Source organism: Alligator mississippiensis, chromosome 4, assembly GCF_030867095.1.
Source record: "Alligator mississippiensis isolate rAllMis1 chromosome 4, rAllMis1, whole genome shotgun sequence".
NCBI classification, from domain to species: domain Eukaryota; kingdom Metazoa; phylum Chordata; order Crocodylia; family Alligatoridae; genus Alligator; species Alligator mississippiensis.
Genome location: NC_081827.1, coordinates 85,490,666 through 85,511,742, shown reverse-complemented (window position 1 = coordinate 85,511,742; position 21,077 = coordinate 85,490,666). Strand labels below are relative to the sequence as shown.

At 40.1% G+C, this 21,077-nt stretch overlaps 1 protein-coding gene across 10 annotated transcripts in view; it reads left to right on the top strand.

Moving 5' to 3' along the window:
- Positions 1-21,077, top strand: part of ATP2B1 (ATPase plasma membrane Ca2+ transporting 1) — a 93,116-nt gene that overhangs the window by 43,207 nt on the left and 28,832 nt on the right. For 8 of the 10 annotated variants that reach the window (XM_059726167.1, XM_059726160.1, XM_059726161.1 and 5 more), the window contains exons 3-10: positions 5,675-5,872; positions 6,826-7,080; positions 7,162-7,287; positions 8,695-8,838; positions 14,711-14,749; positions 15,009-15,170; positions 16,450-16,664; positions 18,802-19,044. In XM_059726167.1, the coding sequence (XP_059582150.1) occupies positions 5,675-5,872; positions 6,826-7,080; positions 7,162-7,287; positions 8,695-8,838; positions 14,711-14,749; positions 15,009-15,170; positions 16,450-16,664; positions 18,802-19,044 (1,382 nt within the window). The remainder of the gene's footprint in view (positions 1-5,674; positions 5,873-6,825; positions 7,081-7,161; positions 7,288-8,694; positions 8,839-14,710; positions 14,750-15,008; positions 15,171-16,449; positions 16,665-18,801; positions 19,045-21,077) is intronic. The other 2 variants (XM_059726168.1, XM_059726166.1) reach the window with 1 other exon arrangement.

Sequence of the window (21,077 nt, the reverse complement as noted above, 5' to 3'; positions counted from 1 at the left end):
CCTGCCCCCTGGTGGCTGGAATTCTGCCAGCCTGTAGAGGACTCATCACAACTGCAAAATCTGCAGGTTTCTCTGGTAAAATGAGAAACCCGTATTTGCCTCTAGTAAGAGGTGAAATCCACTGTTTTATTCCGCCTTTCTGTAGGGAAATGGAAAACCTTGATCCATGCTGGTAACTTTTTGGGGTCCTTTTCAGCCTATGATCCTGAAGTGTACCATGCAGCAACTTGGGTATAAATTCTGTGGTAGGACCCTACCTCTTGCACTAGTGACTTAATATTTTTGGTGAATGAAAAATAAATCTGCACAATGGATAGTTACTAAGCAAAATGACACTGTCTATTTGATCCAGTTCTTTCTCTTCCCACCACTTCCTGTCTTTACAGGGAATAACTGTCCATGCACAAGCAAATGACACTTCTTCATTTTAATATCAAACTTCTGTGATCTGTGGAAGATCAGGTCATCTGATGCTGCTTGCCCATATTTTAAAATGATGGGCATCTAAAGATGTGCAGTGTCACTAGGCATTTCAGTTGTTGGAACTGTACTATAATCCAAAATCACTAGCTACCTAAAACACTTATTTTGCTCTTTTCTTTAATAATAAAAAAAAAAGCAGTGAATTCAAGTTTTAAAGAGGAAGACTAATTGTATTTGAATATGAATTTCTAATAATCAGTTGATTGTATTTTTTTTTTTTTAAAGCACAGACATTTATACTCTTCAGTTTGGCTTTAAAGAACTTGATAAATTTTGCAGTCCAAAATGGAGTTTCTAAATTGCTCCTGTAATAGCTGTTGTAGTTGCCTCAATTTAGGTGTTGACTTGAAGCATGTCATTGTTCTCTGAACCAATCATTTTCTCATTGGCACTTAATACTGCTGACTTTCATTGGACTTCTTGTAAAGACTTTTGAACAGTTCTGCCCTGTATATACAAATGCATAATAAGTAACGCCTTAATTTTGACAGGACTTTGCTCCATTATTTCCTAACTTAGGAAAACATTAGCTTTTTTTTTTCTTCACAAACAGAAGACCAGTTAACTCTTAAGATTATAGGCAGACAAACTAAGTACTGCAAGATATAAAAAGGGAGAGGGTGGAACAAGGCATGGGTTGTAGTGTACTGTCAGTTACTTGATGCTCTCAACTGTGGGTGCCCCTTCTGCCTTCAGTGAAAGGGGCCAAGCTATTGTGGAGATTATGAATCTGCAGTAACCTATGCACAGAGTACTAACGTAATAAATCACCACCCTCTCAAACTGCAGGAACTAATTTAGAAATGGGTTCAAATAAGCATATAATTAGAGTGGAAGGAATCAATATATCCTTCTAAAAATTAACTGTTACAGGTTTTAGCAAAAGTACTCTAGTCCAGCGGCTTCCAAACTGACAGAATCACCACCAATTTAAAATGATACAACCTTAAGTACCATCAGCAAGGATTTGTCATATGAAATAATTATAATAAATCTGTTAATGTGTACCACTGGTGGTACGCGTAACAGATTGGGAACTGCTATTCTAGTCCTTATTTTGTTTTGGGAAAGGCAGCAAAAATGAACTTCTTTGCTTAATTGCTAGTTCACACTCTCTAACCCAGTTAAGTTTTAAACTTTCCAGATTTCATTTAGGAGCAACACTGGCACTTCCTGTACAACTTTTTGTTGAGTAACCAACCACTTTACTTCTGACTAAATTCTAGGGCAGGAGTTAGTAGTGTTTTTGGGCAGAGTGCCAAACCCTCCCACAACTTCAGCTTGTAAGATGTTGGTGTGCTGGGGGTGGACAGCAAGGAAGCTTTAAGAGGCTCGATCCTTCTTGTAGTAGCAAAGCCCCTTCCCCACTGGCCACCCTGAGCCACATGTACCAAGCAAAATACCTCTTACATACCATACTCTGGCACCCATGCCAGGGGATGCTTACCCTTGTGCTAGGGTGATAGTTGAGAAATAGCAACACATAATAGAATTCTACCTGGTCCTGTAAACCCTGGTCACTTGGGAGACAAAAGGTTGGAGAGGGAGAATTACTTGGATTGTTTATACATATGGCTAGGAAAGTGGCAAATGTTGCCATATGAGCAGGGGGAATTTCAGGAGCTTCTTTCATGAGTTTGAAAAAGGGACAGGGTGGTACATCATTACCAGGAACCCCAAAAAGTATGCATAGAAGAGATGCTCATATTAAAGTATTGCTTTTGAGGATCTGTCTAATGCTTTGTGATTTGTCCTTAAAGTATGAGTTGAGAGGATGGAGAATTATAATGTCACTGTTCCACAGTAACTTGCATTTGTGCAGACTCATGCCCACCTAAAGAGCCAGAGCCTACACAGCCAGGTGAACCTCAGTCCCCAGAGAAATCATGAAGCAGGTGCTCAAGGAATCCATTTCTAGGGACTTAGAGGAGAAGGAGGCAATTGGGAACAGTTGGCATGGATTCTGCAAGGGCAAGTCATGCCTGACTAACATGATTGCCTTCTATGATGAGATTACTGGCTCTGTGGATGTGGGAAAAGCTGTAGACACGACTATACCTAGACTTTAGCAAGGCTTTTGATAGTCTCCCACAGCATTCTTGCAAGCAAGCTGAGGAAGTAAGAGTTGGATGAATGGACTGGTAAGGTGGATAGAAAGCTGCTTGGATTATTGGGCACAACAGGTAGTGATTGATGACTTTGTCTAGTAGGCAGCCTCTATTAGAGGTGCACCAGTGCATTGATCTGATATCAGATCGGCATCGATATAAAGAAAACTATCAGAAATCAGCCTGATGTGCTGGGTTGGGGGGTGTTGTTTGTTTGTTTGTTTGTTTGTTTTTTTTTTAAACCAGCCACAAAAAAAAACAAACCAAAAACTCGTGCATGCGTGCAGCCACCACATAGGACATAGGTGGCAAGGAGCACATCCTGGCACCTTGGAGAACTGCATGCAACTGGTAAGTCTGTGTGGGGGGGGGGGGGGGGGGAGGGGCATGGGGGCAGTGAGGGAGGACAGATCAAGGCTCCCTGAAGTGAGAGGCTCTTCCTGGTGGGGGCTGCACTTGAGGTGCGCAGCCGCAGCGCTAGGGGGAGGGGGTCTAAGCAGCTATAGCAAATTTGGGGGTAGTTGCAGCCAGCCTGACACAGTCCACCCTGCCCTGCACAGATCTGGGGGGCACATGCCCCCTGAGATGAGCCACTTGCCATTCTGTCCCATACCCTACACTACCCTGGCTGGGCAGTGCTAGCCCCAGCCCCACTCTCCCCTTTCACCATAGGGCCCTTGATCTGCCCCCCAGAGGTGTACCAATACATCAGTCCAACTATTGGATCAGTACCATTTATAAAGAAAATTGGCTGTATTGGATATTGGCCTGATGGGGCCAGTAATTTGGCTGATCTAAATGCCCGTGCTGCACACAGCCTCAGTACAGCACTGAGCAGCATGGAGAACTGCCTCCAGCCGATAAGTCTGGCATGGGGGGGGAGGGGGCAGTGCCCCCCACACTGAGGTGTGGGGGCAGGTGCAGGTGCTGCCCAAGGCAGGCAGAGGCATGGCTTGGAGGGGAGTGGGGGACAGCTGCTGCTGCTGCTTGCACCTGTGTGGGGAGGGGGGGGGGTAGGAATGGGCCCCCTGGATCTGCACAGGGTGGGGTGGGCTGCAGCTGGGGCTGCGTGAGGCTTGGGGCCTTGCCTCCCCCCCTCCCCCACCACACCAGACTTACCAATTGGAAGCAGCTGTATCAGAAATCAGATCTGTATTAGATGTCAGTATCGGCCCCAAAAATCTCTTTTGGTGCAACCCTAGCTGGTATCAAGTGGAGTGCCCCAGGGGTCGGTCCTGGGGCTGCTTTTTTTTTTTTTAATATTTTCATTAACCATCTGGATGATGGGATAGATTGCACCCTAAGCAAGTTTGAGTGATGCCAAGCTGGGGGGGAGTAGTGGATATGCTGGAGGGTAGGGCTAGGATTCAGAGTGAGCTAGACAAACTAAAGGATTGGATCAAAAGATCTCATGAGATTCAACAAGGACAAGTACCAAATCTTGTGCTTGAGATGTACCAATACATGGGATTGTTCCAGGCTTGGGACCTGCAGAGCTGCTTCTTAGCCAGTTGAAACAGACCTGGGAGTTACAGTAAATGGGACTGAATTACAAGTTGATGTACCTTTTGCTAAGATGGCTAATGGCATACTGGGCTGCATTAGAAGGAACATTGCCAGCACATGAAGGGAAGTGATTCTTTCCCTCTATTCAGCACTGGTGAGGCCACATCTGCAGTACTGTGTTTGGTTTTGGGTCCCCTACTACAGAGGATGTGGACAAATTTGGAGGGAGCCTGGGGGAAGGCAATGAAAAGGGCAAGGGGGCCGAGGGACAGGACTTCTGAGGAGAGGCTGAGAGAACTGGGCTTATTTAGTCTTCAGAAGAGAGACTGAGAGGGGATTTAATAGCAGCCTTTAACTGCCTGAAGGGTGGTTCCAAAGGGGATGGGGCTGGACTGTCCTCAGTGGTGGCAAATGATAGAACAGTGAGCAATGGTCTCAAGTTGCAGCAAGGGAAGTTGGGTTGGATATTGGGGGAAAAACTTTTTCACTAGGAGGGTGGTGAAGCACTAGAATGGATTACCTAAAAAGGTGGTGAAACCTCTGTCCTTGGAGGCTTTTAAGGCATGGCCCAACAAAGCTCTGGCTGGGATGATCTAGTTGGGGATGGTCCTGTTTTGAGCCAGGGGGTTGGACTAGATAAACTCCTGAGGTCCCTTCCAACCCTAATTTTCTATGACTGGAGGGTAGATGTCTAAATAACAGGATAACTCCAATGCTGGAAAATGCTGGTTACCATGTGCCTAAGTGGTTGGACAAATTGGGTCCTATTGCTGATAGCTGTCAAATGTAGTTTACACCTGTAGAAAGGCTAAGACATCAATTGGAGGAACAGTTGCCAGTTTCTCAGACCCAAGCAGCTGAGAAGTGCACAAGTCACTGGTTGTATCCCATCACACTGCACTTCCTTTTTTTTTTTTTTTTTTTTTAATGTAGAGCAATAGACCACATTGTGATGCACAATAAAATAAACTTCCTTTTTTCCTGTGGCAGGTTTCAAATTGATCTCGACTTCCAAAACAGCTGTTCAGTGATTATCCAGAAGTTGCCACTGGTCTGCATAAGTGCTTGTACTGTTTAGGTCCGCTTCTGCCCAGTATTTCTGAGAAGTTTGGCTCCTAAAGACAACTTTAGGGGAAGGGCTCTGCAGATTATGTATATTTCTGCTCTTTGTTTTTACCAGATATTAACATCTATAGGTTGTGTTGCCTTCCAAGTATAACTGATCTCCAGAAATTGCCTTGTTTTTTGTGACTGTTGTAATAAACTGTTTTGCACTTGAATGTTAATGAGTGCATATTTGGGCGAGTTGGGAGCAAATATCTTGGTGTATAGTGGGATTTAAGGGATTGTCTCCACTTGATCTGGGGTTATTTTGGTTCAGTTATAAATGAGCCCCACTTGCAAATGTGAACTTCTGCTACTTGGAGGTAAGTAATATGGTGTTGGCTTCATCTTACTTTATACTACCTGTGGGGCCATTGATGAACTTCTTTGACCCTAACGAATGGGAAGTTTCACTTCTGTAAAACGCAGGCAAATATTCATGTAGCATAACATCACTGATCCTTTCTTTCTAGGTTTAAGTGGAAATCCAGCAGATATTGAGAGGAGAGAAACAGTGTTTGGGAAGAACTTTATACCTCCTAAAAAGCCAAAAACATTTCTTCAGTTAGTATGGGAAGCACTACAGGATGTTACACTAATTATACTAGAAATTGCAGCCATAGTATCATTGGGCCTTTCTTTTTACCAACCTCCAGGAGGGAATGAAGCATGTAAGTAAAACTCGTATTATTGCATTGCCAGTTTTCAGAACTCAGCCGTATAAACTTAGTTTTTAACCAGCAGGTGGTGACATTCAGAGCTGCCTCCAAATTGTATGGTTGCCTTATTTGTGTGTTCCTTCCCTACTCTGATAATATTGTTAGGATTGCATCCTAAATGGCAGCACCAGTTTTTTCTAGAGTAGGTTGTCAAATTTTGGCAATTGATTGAAATACTGTATACAAAATCTTGTGCTTCAAGTAAGTCAAAAGCAGCAGGAACTCTTGCTTTTTTTTTTATAAACAATGCAATATATACTTTCACATGAATCTAGCTCTGTGTTCAAAAACTTTGTGTAAACAGATTGGGTTTCTTAAATTGGGGTTTGCCATGCCATTTTCAATTGGGATGCGACATATTTGTTTCTTTCCTGTAAACATCTTAATTTTGCACTGATCCCCTTTTTTTAAAAAAAAAGGTGGCTTGCTGTGCATCCAGTTACGTTTTCTTTAATGTGGTCCCTTGTGCTTTGTTCCTTGAGGGTGACTTGTGACAACATGCAAGGAAGTGCCCACAATTTGGTGCTCTTACATTTCATTCTGTTTACTAGTTGGTAGCAACTTGCACAGCCCTTCAAAGAACAGCTGAAATCCTCCATAAGCCAAGACAAATGCCTATACATGGGCATAATAACTTTTTAAATCTTATTCATAACTTCTAGTTTCCCAATCTGTCCTGAGTTTCCCCAGCTACTCTTCAAAATTGCTTTCTTGATCTTGTGCATTCTTACGACCTTTTTAAACATTTTGACCGGCTTCTAAATTGAACCTTTTTTTAGGAAATCTTTTTACACTGTTTTTTTTCAGTCTGAGATGCTGATTTTTTTTTTTTCCCCTTTTTTTGTTTGTTTGTGTTTTTAATGAAGGTTAATAAGTTGGTTTGAGCTCTAAATTTTCTCTTACAGTATGTGGAGTAGTGAATGTTGGTGAAGAAGAGGAAGAAGGTGAAACAGGTTGGATTGAAGGAGCTGCAATCCTTCTGTCAGTAGTTTGTGTAGTTCTAGTAACAGCTTTCAATGACTGGAGTAAAGAAAAACAATTTAGGGGGTTGCAAAGCCGCATTGAACAAGAACAGAAGTTCACTGTCATCAGGGGTGGCCAAGTCATCCAAATACCAGTAGCCGACATAATTGTTGGGGATATTGCACAAGTAAAATACGGTAAGTATGGATTTTCAACTTGCAAAATTCTTTGACTTTTATGAGTATCTGAGTTTACAGATGTTGATGTTCTTAATTTAGGTGATCTTCTGCCAGCTGATGGGGTACTTATTCAAGGAAATGACCTTAAAATTGATGAAAGCTCACTAACTGGAGAATCTGATCATGTTAAAAAGTCTTTGGATAAAGATCCTATGCTGCTGTCAGGTGTGTGGCTTAGTATTTCATAGAATGGACATTTTTTCAATGGGTTATAATTGAAATACAGAAGTTTTAAAGGTTTCTTATTATAGCACAAGCTCTCAGGATATAGTGTTGGGGGTGTGTGTGTGTGTGTGTGTGTGTGTGTGTGTGTGTGTGTGTGTGTACCACCTGAGGCAACGTGTTGGCTATTAGTGCTGTTTCACCTTCAGAATGACCTGTAAGAAACTTCTCTTTTCTTAAGTCTTGTTATCACTTGCAATAGAAAAGGCACCCTTTTGAACACTAGCTTACTTTTGAGATGCCAGTAGTTTCAAACTTGGTCTGACTTCTTGGTTTTGTGGTCCACAGTGTTTGAGGCATAATATCCTAATGACATAGATATGGGAGCTTTAATGTCCTTCATCTGGAACAGCTTCCTTTGTTTCATAAGTACATGTTCACCTTTCTTATAGTTACAAATATTTTTACCTTGTTACAGAACAGTAGTAATAACTAACTTTGATCATTTTAAATTGCAGTAGTGTCATTCCAGGGTGGTCACCAGGGGAACAGAAATTATTTCACTCCAGACTATTGGAAAATGCCTGGATTCACAGATCTGAGAGTTATTTTGCCAAATTACTCAACATTGGTCTCCCTTACTATTGAAAATAATTACTGGATTGCTTGGATTAAAGTCACTGAGTGCAAATGGTAGTAACGTGTGAGAAATGTATGTAAGCATAAGGAGGATATGAGTGGGGATAGATCTCTTTAATTTCTATACATCCTTACCTTAACTGTTCAGAAAATTAATAGTATCTTGCTCAACTAACATATGCACTGTCCATTTCAGTTTCCTTTTTAAGAGGACTCTTTGATCCCAGGATAGACTGCACTTTTTGCTTTCAAGAGTCTTCTGAACTGCTTGTGTGCTCCCCAGTAGTAGTGCAGCTTACACCTATTACTAAAATTGCTGTAGACCAGTTTGGAGAAGAACACTTGTTTTAATTTACATTATTTGAATAGTAGGAAAAAAAATTCAGGAAAATCTAATCTCTTCAAACTTGTTCTAACTGAATGTTTTGGGATGAAATTAAACTTTTTTTGTTAACTTTTTGTGAGCTGCCTCTAGTCAAACATTTCTAGTCTTTTTGGGGAAAAAAACTAATCATAGGCTTTTGTTTTGTTTTTTCCATGTGCTCTGTTCCCATTCTTTACTTTGCAGTAACTGTTGACTAGTTTTCATTGATTATCACAATAATGAACCCATGTTCCAAGAACCGGAGTGACTCTTGACTGCTTGGTTTTAGAGAAGGTCCTAGTTTTAGAAACTTCCTCTGGTGGGCTAGTCTCAGTCTGCTAGCCACTTTGACACTTCTGAGAGGAAAACAAAAGTGCACTTTTTTTCCCCCCCCCCCCTCACCCCAGGTACCCATGTGATGGAAGGCTCTGGAAGAATGGTAGTTACTGCTGTAGGCGTGAACTCTCAAACTGGAATCATCTTTACCTTACTTGGGGCTGGAGGAGAAGAAGAAGAGAAAGAAAAGGAAAGAGAGAAAAAGGACAAGAAAAGTAGGCATACAAACTTTAAGTTGCTCAACTACAATAATAAAGCCTTTTGGGAATTAAGTTCCATATTTACAGAACTTTTTGGACCTCATGTTTCCTTGTTTTAAGACCTCTTAAGCCTTGTCCATTTTTGGGCACTAGCTTGATTCTCTTTCAGAAGTAAGGCTATACACAATTAATCTGATTGAACAACTCCTTCAATTTTATATAATAGATATAAACTTCATTCTGCCAAGTAAAGTAGATTGATACAATTAGAGTTATAGCTGCAGATAATTTGAGCATTAGTTTTTTTTCTTTAGTGCTTTTTAGAGTCTTCCCCTATGGGGTCTTCAGTCTTGAAGTAAGAACCGATCATAACACATTTCTCTACCTTTTCCTACTTCAAGCTTACAACTTCTAGTTCCGCCCGGTTTGCAGTGAAATATTGTGCAGTGATTCACAGTTGCGTGCTTAGAAAGGAAAACCTCCTGATCTTCAATCTTTAGCTGAGTGCTTCACTTAACATGGTGAGGGACAGCTTAATCTTCTTCTTTTATTGGGTAACAACCCAAGTGCTGATCAAGATGAGGTTTTTTTTTTTCCCCACTGTCTACCAGCTATCCTCAAATATCAGTTTTTATTATCCTATTAGTTCTGATAAGTAAGGCATGCCATTGTCATGGCTTCTGCAAAACATAGATAATATATTGTAATGTTTTTGTGGACAAGATGGTTTGGAAAATGGAGTCTCAAGACTCATGGCAAACTGAATACAGAATAACTTTGGAGGAAGCTTTTTTTTTAATCTTTTTTTTTTTTTATGATTTTCCCGGAGCCATAACTAGGTCTTGCACTACTTGATTCAGTTAACCAACTGCCAGATATATAAATGTAAGGACTAAGCTAATAAATGTGATCCCAACCAGTTGAAAGTGTGTGGAAAACCCAAATAGTCTTTCCAGAAATCTGTGGGAAGAATCTTTTTTAGTTTTTTAATGTAAATACCACTTTAGCTGGAAATCTCTGGCAGAAAGCATACTTGGTTTTGAATTCCATTTTTAATTTTTTTTTTTTTTTTTTTTTTTTTTGAGATGTGTACTTCCATATCTACAGCAGGAAACTTCTCTTGACTCAAAAGTTTTTCCTCTGGTTCATATCCAAAATGGCTTCAGCTACAGTAGATAGTTGAGTGCAAACTACCAGAGACCCATAGTCTTTTTCTCTTCTGTCTTAATCCAGAAAAGGTTTTAATTTTAAATGGTGACCCATTAAAAGAGGGCAAGGAGACCTAGCTGAGAAGGGGCACAGTACTGAGAGCAAACCAAGAGTTGCATCGTTGTAACAAAAGTAAGAGGGAAAGGAAGCAAGTAAGAGCAGCTGGTACAAGAAATGTACTCAAATCCTTGAAGCCTTAAGTACAAACTTAACAAACCTTTGAAAAGGCAGCATGACTTTGGAAAGCAAATTTAAAAAAAAAAAAAAAAAAAAGGCATCCAGTTGTTTGGACAGTCCTAGTTTTAGACTTGTACTTGTTGACTGAGGAAACTTGTTGACAGGTAACTGAGGAAAGCTGACTCTCCTAGACTTTTGGATGCTGCCAAGTTTTAAATTTATAGTTTTTAAATTGTTTTTAATACATTTTAATGATTGATTTAATAGTTGCCATCTTGAATCTGTGTAGACAAGTCCTGAGTGCTGTTTTTGTTAGACTTTTTAAGGTAGGGTATAATTGTTAAAGAACATGTCTTGCTTTAGGCCTCAACACCGGGATTCCATTGCTCTAGAATAAGAATAAATACAATGACTCTTGTCCCTCTATCTTGGTGTACGAGTCTAATCCCTACTCTTGCCACAAGTCAGAGTAGAAGAAAATTATTGAAGGAGTAGGCACCACAATCAAAGATCTCAAGTAGGGTAGTGTCTGACTTCTTTTTTTTGTTTTTTTTCCCTGCATTTTAAAAAACAAACAAACATTTTTCCAATGGTACTTGCAGAGAAAAGGTTTGAGGGATAAATTTACCTAGTAGATCTGGCCAACAGGTTTGCAGCACTTGCTCATTCAAACTTAGCTTCTCCTGGAACTTGGCAGAGTAAAGGCTAGTCAGTCTTTAAATTCATAAAGTGGATCATCAAAGCTTTTGGGGGGGCAACAATAGGAAGTACTTCATTTCATTCCTGGAGTCTGAGCTAGCTTGTTGAGCATAGTAAATGAGAGAATTCCATTTCTCCCTCTTCCAGTGCTTATACAAACTAACTTTTCAACCTCCTTTGTAACCATAATCACAGTGCTAATGTTAAATCTTCACAAGACGAAAGATACAAGAAACATAGGTGAAACATGAGGAGTAACTTTAGTTTCTAAAATTGTCTTGTAACAGGATAACTTTGGTCATTACTTTCTGCATTTCTGAAGAACTGTGGTTATGAATTGGCAAGACTTGGTATATAAACTTGCTAAGATTTGATAGCAGCATCCTAGAACCTTAAGATTTTAAGTACATGCTGTCATCAGATTTACAACACAATTGGGTTCCTGAAAACCAAGTTTTAAGTTGAAACATTGTAACTTGGAATAGATTTCTCCCCCTCCTCCCTTCCCCTCATAGGAAACAATGTTATAAATACAGGATTGGTTCCTGAACCAAGGCCCGATACCCTATTTACACCAAAAATAACCCAGAATTTTTGTACTCTATCAATTTTATAAATGAGTAGTAGCTACATTTTAATGCATTTATATTGTAAATAGCAATCATTGATTTGGAAGGACTTCTTTGAAGTGACTTTGCTGGACTTTTTGAAGGGTTCTCGGCTGGAGTCATCTTATTCTTGGCTGCAAGATTTGCTGGAGTTTTGTCTGCTTTCTTAAAATTGTCCAAGGAATTTTGGACAGGTTCTCCAGAGAGATGGGCAACAGTGAAGTTGTTCACCGGCATGGCATCAGATCAAGCATTGTAAAGTAAAAACTGATGTCAAATTTATAAACATTGTAAGTGCAAATTCAACGTGAAATGTTGTAAATTGAGGACTGCCTGTACATATGACCATCATAAAGCCAGCAATTTCTAATGGTAGTTTATTTACAACTGTTGCTAAAATGATATATTAGCATTAACAATTGAAATAAATTACCTAACTTGTGGCTGTTGGTGAAAATCATAGTAAAATTGCACAATCTACTACTTAAAACAGCAGTAAAATTGAACATGCTGTGTAATGGTGCATAAAGAAAAAAGTAATATTGTCTTCTCTTTATTAGTGCATTACTTAAATTTTCCATTAATGACGAGAACCACTTCCTCTTTACTGCTTCAAAGAACAAACAAGACCACAAATAATTTAGTTAATCTGTTTCATTCTTCGGCAAGAATGTATCCTCATTAGAAGCTATTATTGTACTTCCACTTAAGACTGGAGCTGACTTGTACACATTACTGTAGCCTTTAACTTCCAAAAGCAGTGGCTGTGCACTACTCAGCTAAAAGGAACTACATAAAGAACAGCAATTAGGGAAAAGAGAATTGTAGACTGGTTAAAAACAGCTTAAGAATTGGAGTGATCAATTCTGTAAACACTTCACTTCAATTTGCAGTTGATGACAGCATAAGTAAGAAAAGCCTTGCTGAACTGGATCTTCTGTCTTGGGATGGCAGCGAGCAAATGGAAGCTGCAATAAACATCTTTAATTAGGAGAGCAGATTTATTCTTTGCTTTCTGTATCTTGATGCCCACCTGTTTGAAAATGGCATTCTTTAATCATGGGAAATACATTATCAAAGGCATGTCTGAAAAAAGGGAGGGCATCCTTAAATCCTGAACTCTTGTGGTCTAACACTGGGGAGGGGGTAGAAATCTTTTTTCCTTCTTGGGAATGAAAATATTTATTTAAGTTGCATGAAACTGGTTTTGGCAAATAAATGCACCATTGATTTTATGGGTAGGGTGACTACATGGGAAATCAAGGGATACTGCAACCAACCCCCCCCCCCCCCCCCCCCCCCTTGCTTGGCAGTGCTACTACAGGCAGAGGTAGAGACAGAAGCATATTGCAGCAGTCAGCAGTGGTGCCTACCTGCTTGGCACATACCATGCTGCTCTGTCTCCCTGTTGGGTTGTCCCCCAGACTTCTGTGATTTCTAACTTTTCTCTTCCCCCTGCCCCCCCCCCCTCCCCCATCCCAGTGCATGCATGCACCCTCTTGCCTGGCATGGACCTGTCCAGCACCTCTCTTGGTTCCTGACCTGAAGTTTCTAGAAGGAGGTGGGAACTGGTACGCAGGAGGCATCAGGCTCCATACAGACCTGGGTGCATAACACCCCAACAAGCATCATAGTCAGGCACACAGCTCTGCCCCCATGCCTGTCTTGTGCAGGCAGTGCTTGCAAGTACCTGATGTGGCAGCAGGTGCAGCCAGTGAGGTGGTTGCTGCTATGGTGGCCACTGTCACTTGGCCCAGCTTGCAGTCCCAGGATAGAGTCCAGAGCCACCCGCTCCCCCAAATGGGTACCTTCCAGCAACCAGAGTGGGGAGGGATCCTTGCTGTCCTCAGGGCAGGGGTTCAAACACCCCTAACCACCACCTCCTCTGCCCCTCCCTGGGATGACATGTACATGTAAGCTGCCCAAGCTCGCAGCAGCACGCTCTCCCTACCTTGGCTAATCCTTACCAGTCCAGGACTTCTGCTTCAGTCCTTACCCGCTGTCTGGGGCACTGGGACAGTCTATGGAATCGGACTGTTCTGGCCAAATAGGGACATATGGTCACCCTGTCTTATGGGGGTTCTCAAAAGCTGGGGTTAAAAGCATTTCCAAGACTGGATTTCTCTCAATACATCTTGCTCTCCATAGATCTCACTGATCCCTTTGTCTGGAATGATGCAGAATCTTTCAGAGATCCTTAAATGTAGTAGTTCTCATAAAATTTTGATTAGAGAAGTATTAAATGCAAAACTTGTACAGTTTCATGGTCAGCTTTTACAGTAAGACATGTTGGTTTTGGAATCTGCAGTCTAGCTATGCTGGCAGCCTTAACTTATAAAAATGAAGTAAACGAAAGCTGCCCCTCCTCACTCGCTCTTCCCCCCGCCCTGCACATATGAAGTTGTCTTGGCTTTTATTCTTTAATTACTTCATTTGTGAAGACTCAGATATTTAACTTCTGACATTTACTACTTTGGCTGGGAACTGACACGTGCAAAACTAGCAGTTGTTTTTTTTTGTAGATTTTTATTTTTACCTCCATGTTAAAACATCCATAGGAGTATGGATAGGCATTATATTTTGTAGTGGGAAGACGGCCAGTCTCTTGAAATGGAAAGTATACAAGTACTTATGCAGTTTCTCTTGCAGGAAATGTACTGAATCCTGGAGAAAAGTCTCAAATGACTCCTCCCAGGACTAGGATAAGGGGATGCATGGGTAGCAGTGGCAGCTCAACCTCTCCCAGGAGCAGGAGGAGCTGAGCAGTAAGGAAAGGCTCCCAATAAGTTCCCCAACCTGGGATGATTCCATTCTGGGGCGGCAGGGTGAAGAGGTGACTGCAGGCTGGAATACCTACACTTCCCTTCTCAGGAAGACTTCTAGAAATCTCCCAAAGCTTGTAGCTTTGGTTTTTGACATTTTGCCTTGCCAGCTTTTTGCAGCAGTACTGCAAGAGAAAACTTGACTTCAAAAAGTTCACTGTAAATATAAATCTCTCCACTTTTTTTAAGAATAAACTAATGCCCCTGTACCTAAGTAACATCTTTTTTAAGATAAACAAGCTAGTCCTTGTCAACTTGGTAGTTTCCCTAATAAAAACTAAATTGTATGGGGAATATATAAAGCTTGGGGGGGGCATGAATATTTAATTCTTTTTATATGCATTTAGAGACTTTATTTTTTTTGTCTTGTAGGTAAAAAACAAGACGGAGCTTTAGAGAACCGTAACAAAGGTAAATGTAGGAATACGAAACTAAAAATAATAATTTGGGTGTCTGAAAATTATGACTTAAGACCGAGTTGACACGACACCTAAACAAAGGATTTCTAGGCAAATGTAGGCAGAACCCAGATAAATTCAAATAAGTACATGCGTTTTAAAAACATGTCACATGGGTATTTACTGCATTCCAGTTGGTTACTGACTTTTGCCTTGTAATCTTGGTGAGACTGCTAATTTTAAACTTCTGTGTTCTGTATTTCTATACGTAGCAAAAGCTCAAGATGGTGCAGCCATGGAAATGCAACCTTTGAAGAGTGAAGATGGTGGAGATGGAGATGAGAAAGACAAGAAGAGAGCTAATTTGCCAAAAAAAGAAAAATCAGTTCTACAAGGCAAACTTACTAAGCTGGCAGTTCAGATTGGCAAAGCAGGTATTACTTCATTCCTGTGCACTGGAGAAATTTGGTGTTTTATGCTCTAAAGTAACTTAGAAGGTAGCTGAAAATACTACTTCAACAAATTGATACTAGTAAAGTACAGTAAAAGTTCTGTTTATCCGACATCTTGCAAGCTGGCATGCTCAATTAACCGGCATTCCGGCTTGTAAGATAAAGTACAACCGAAAGTGTCCACCGTGGCACTTCTGGTTTCTCCAAGCCCTCACAGCCCGGGGGCATAACGGGCTGTGCGGGGCCCGCCTTCCTGTCCTGCAGGACCCACGGGGCAGAGGGATGCTCCAGACTCTGCAGGAGAAGCGGCGGCCTGGGCCGCTCAGTTAACCAGCATATTTTGTTATCTGACATCCCCCAGGAATGGGGGATGCTGGATAACAGAGCTTTTACTGTACCACTGTTTTGAAGGTCAAACCCACAAAAAGTTGTTTTTGGAGAAGAGCATGCTTTCATGGTTGCTGGTTTTCTGAAATATAGGGAAAGGAACTGGAATTCCTTACTCTTCAGGGGAGTATATTGTGGGCACATACAGAGATACTAATGTTTCATGTTCTAGGTACGTTTTTACCTGATCTTTCTGAGGCCGTCAGCTAGCCAGTTAGCCTCTTTGGCTCGTATACCTGCATGTTCCTTTTTTTTAAATTTTATTTTGGGACCTTCCTTTTCATAATTGCATGTCACCTCCACTAGTATTAGTCCCTTTCACACCTGAAAGAAACTCCAGTCTTCCACACAATAGAGGGTTGAATTTGAGTGCATCTTGCTCCTAATGCCTAATCATTGCCATAATCCCTTATATTCTGGCTTCTCTTCTGTCCACTGAAAGTGTTAACCAGTGTTTTTCAGCCACTCCCACATTAAGTTACCTGATCAATCTGCATTTACCAGTTAATCTTGATAGATTTAGGAACAGAAGACTAATTATGTTAAAATTATCTTGCTGTTCAGCATAATAGCCTTAACTAAACTTTTTTTTTATCAATGTGAAAAGCTAGCTTTTTGTTCCTGAATACATAAATGGTATTTTTGAATCATAGTTTAACTACATCAGCTACAAGCCTCTTCCTATTCAGTTTCTTAACCATACAATTGTATTTTTTCGTTTTTTAAACATTACCTCTTGCATGTTCTTTTTGGAAACTGAGACTAGGATTTTAGGAAAATTTAACTTTAAGCATGTGTACTATAAACAAGAATGCTTTTTAGCTTTTTCTGTTTTTAAAAAATTGCTTCTCTCTTTTCTTTTTTTTAACAAAAGGTTTGTTGATGTCTGCAATCACGGTCATTATCCTTGTATTGTATTTTGTAATTGATACCTTCTGCATTAAGAAGCAACCTTGGCTTGCTGAATGCACACCAATTTATATTCAGTACTTTGTAAAGTTCTTCATTATTGGAGTTACAGTCCTGGTGGTGGCAGTACCAGAAGGTCTTCCACTTGCAGTCACTATATCCCTGGCTTACTCTGTAAAGGTAGGTGTGTGGTGGGGAACACGAGCATGAATAAAGGCAGGCATGTACAAATGCAACAGCTAAAAATGTGCCCAGTAGGTTACTTTTTTTCTAATACAAAAAAAAAATTAAAAAAAATCCTCTTCTCGCTTGTTGTTCAGAGAAGCATTGTGGACCTGGGCCATGTCCACACAAGTTTGGATACTGTTTCTCTGTGGACAAGTCGCAGCAGCAACCCGCCTTGTAATGCTGCTGCTTGTCCCCAGGGAATGCCCATGCCCCATGCATCCTGGTATGCAGCAGGTTATTCTGGGTGGGGTAGGAGAGGCTGGGGCTAGTAACTGTTGGTCCCAGCACTCTTATCTGGGGGCCTTTTTGGAGCTGCATCTGCAGCAGGGATTCTGGCTTGCACCCAGAGCATGGCCCCAACCAGCCAGGTTCTGATTTTGGGTTGTACATACTACTGCCACATGTGCCGCCCTGCTCTTCTTTTTTTGGCATGGGGGCGGGTTTTGACCCTGGAATCTCCTGGCGTCATCCCCTCTCCATGTTACACCTGCATGTGCAGTGTATAGCGCTGCACACAGGTCTGTAGTGCCACATACCACACCTCTGCACTTCTCTGGACATGGTCCTGGTATCTAATTTGCTTGAAATTCCTGACCATATGAATGTCTTGGGCAGGGCAATGTAGACTTCAGCAGGCTGGAGACAAAATGTCTCTAATACATTCTCTGATTTATTTTATTTTTCTTTTTTGTACAAGGATGATAAAATCATATTCCAATGTGTAATACTTTAGTATGCTTACGTAATACTACAACTATATTATTGGTAACTTAAATAACATAGCTTTACCTTATTAATTTTTTTAGAAGTGTTATGTAATGCAAGGTTTTTATAAACTGAGCTAGGCAAGTTGTCCACTGAACTCTCTCCCATGACTAATACTTGTACAACCACAACTAAATTTAGGCAAACGGTTGCAGGATAATCCTTCAGTGTTTGAAGAGGCATCTTATTTGAATCCTTTACTATCTGAGTTGATATTTCAGAATATCTAGAGCCTACAGTTTTGGCATGGGGTGTCTTACTCCTGATCAATTTCAAAATATCAAACTTCTTGGCAGTTCTTTTGGATTTTTTGGACTGGACACTTTAGTTTGAAATTTGGTTGCAACAGTTAACAGCTTTGTATGCTGCTTCCTTACACTTCTGCTAATACATAAGAGTAAGGCTGCTGCAAATCCATTTTTTTTTTTTTTTTTTTTTTTTTTTTGTGGGCTTGTTCAACTGCCACCTTGGAGGTTAGGATAATGTTCCAAGCTTGATTTTTTTTTTTTTTTAAAACCATGTCTCAAATGACAGGTTTTTACACTACACTACCCAGGCACCCTTGGCCAGAAGTCCAATATTGCAGAATCTTCCAAGAACTGGAATTTAAATTCCACTTATTTAGGTGCCCAAAATAAGTATATCATGTCAGAAGTAGGGTCTTAAAACTGGAACATGCAATAAATGCCTGCTCTTTTGTCCAATGATGCAGTGCATATAATATCAGCTAAAGCAAAATGTGACATACAAATGTTAGTGCAAGTAGGGTTTACAAGATTAGGTGGGAGACATTTTAAGTTTAACTGGAATGGGAATTTCTCCTTGCAGTTGGGAACCATTGAATATTGAGCAGACCATCCCTAGACTAGGCTAATCTAGCAGAGAGGTGGTTATTTAATCTAAAGTTGGGCAGAAGGTAGGGCAGGGTGGCAATAACTTACTTTTTCAGATGCTACAGAGTTCATGTCTCTGAACCACTTGGGCCAGGGTGGCACCATTTTTTAGATGTTCAGTCACTGCTTAACCAGCTGAAGCTAGCCTCTTTTAACATGTTTAGTAATCTGCTAATATATGGGCCACTGACTTGTTTGTATACCTGCATGGTCTTGATGCACAGTTGCAGGAGACGAGTTAGTGAAGGTTTTCAAAATGCAGTTCATCTGTGCACAGTGTGTGCATGCATCACATTTGGAAACGGCCAGGTAGCCACATCATGAAATGGTGGGGTCTAAGGTGCCCAAAGATAAGCAGCCAAGTCTGGAAAGTTTTTCTGAAAATTAAAGCCTGGGTAATAGCTAGTTCATATTTGCTTTTATCTTTTTAGAAAATGATGAAAGATAATAATTTGGTGAGGCATTTGGATGCTTGTGAAACGATGGGTAATGCAACAGCTATTTGCTCAGATAAAACTGGAACATTGACCATGAACAGAATGACAGTAGTCCAGGCTTACATCAATGAAAAACATTATAAAAAAATTCCAGAACCAGAAGCTATTCCTGAAAACTCCATGGCTTATCTTGTAACAGGAATTTCTGTTAATTGTGCTTATACTTCCAAAATACTGGTAAGTAGACCTTCCTCACTTTTTATAAGTTGTTTCTAGTTATACAGTACAAAAAATAAGCCTGTGGTCATATGGCAGAAACTTGTCCCTTTTTTTTTTTTATTTTCATGAAATGAAGTGAAATTAGGGAACCTTGAGTCTACTGTAATGTTAATGCCCAATTTGGTAAGTGTGAAGTCAGACTTTAAAATGCAAATATTAGTTTTGCAGTTAACTTCCTGATGTTTCTGAATAGCCAAAATTATGCTTAAATTCTTCTATAAAAAGCCTGTAAAAAAACAAAATTCATGATTGTATCCAAGAATTAGCTAAGGGCTTTCTCTGTTTTGAAAAGAATTTAGTGCATTTTGGGTGCTACTGCAATATAAAAATGTGAGAGCAGTTTAGTGTTTACTAGAATGTAATGAAAAATGCAAGTACAAATAGTGCCTCTTTCTTTTTATTCCCAGGTGTTAATACTGTATTTCAGGGTTAATAGTTTTACTGTTTAATTGAAGCTTTTTATAGTGTGGGGCATAATTTATTATGTAACTCATGAATAAATGCTGTACTATATTTGCTTTGCCTAAAGTGTGCTTTTTCTGATGGATACAGACATCTTGGACTCATTTTACACAATACTATATAGAATTTGTGTCCCTCTTAAGTCAACAAAGTGAAGTCTGCTGGCACTTATAGCTTTTCTTGACTATTCTAATAATTACTTCAGTTGTATCAGTATTCCTATGTTAAACTCCACTTTTGAATTAAGGCCATCTAGAAGTATGCTGCAAACTTTGTGTAGGAAGAATTTTTTAAACATTTTTAGAAATAAATGATAACTGCTATGAGAGAGAGATCAAGTGAGCACATTTGGTCCTCAACTTGTACATTGTACAGCAATGTATATTGCTTCAAGTCTGTCTTGTATGAATGATTCAGGAGCTTATACATTAACATTTTCTACACTGATGTAGAAAACTAAGTTATGGATAGTGTATATACGTCCTTTAAAAAAAAAAATGCTGTATTTAAAGTGCTCTGATTTTGGTAGTTGTCAGAGGCTCTGAGAAACTTTATAGCCAGATGTCAAACTACAAGAAGTAAACGGTATTCTCTAACCTACTAGAGGCATTGCCTTAATCTTTGAGAGCAGCTCTAAAATTTTTAAAACCAGTCTCTTACACTTCATTCACTTAAAACATTTTCCAGCTCAGACTTGAATGTTGTAAGAAATAGCCTTAAGCAAAATTTAAATCTTTTTTGCATTTAAGTGGTTACAGGGAGATGCAGTCTTCATGCACTGAATGCATGCATACCTTAAAGGACTTCCAAGTGATCTTTTTCTCAGCACAACTTAATGTTGGTGTTGGTGAATAGCAGACATACAACTGGTTAAAAATTTGACATGTTGATGCAGATTTGGTTTCCCTCACTTACAAAGGAAGGCATGGTTTCTTTCCTAAAGGGGGGTTGGAATAATGTTCATGTCTTGAATACAAGACCTTGGGAACCAACAAAATGGAGCCCACTTACAGCCCAGACCTAAAGCAATGATTCAAAGTATTTAAGGATCATGGCATAAAAGCTTATTCACAGTGCAGTGCTGAAGAGGGCAGACTAGTGCTTCTCCAATATTCTTAGTGTGAATGAAGGGCTATTGCTTATGCCCAAAGAGACTAGTAATGGAATGCAACACTGAATCCACTTGAAATGTCAATTCAAAAAATGCTAGAATAATAAAAAGGGGCTTTAAAATACTAACTAGGTCAAGGTTTGGAAAACAGGTTTATGATGGGACTTCTAAGTACATTCTCCAAGAGAAGATTCGCAGATGATCATAGTCTAGAAGCACCTCTTTATGGGGAGGACACCTTGTAGGAGTGGGCTTTAAGTTGGTAGAAGAAAGGCTTAGTAAGATTGTGGTTGGGAAGAGGAAGGTAAGATGAACTTTGAAATAACTGGATAATAAATACCATTACAAATATTGAATCATAACTTTACTGAATAATAAACTTGTTGAAGTTCTTGACCCTGTGCCAAGGTGGTCAAAC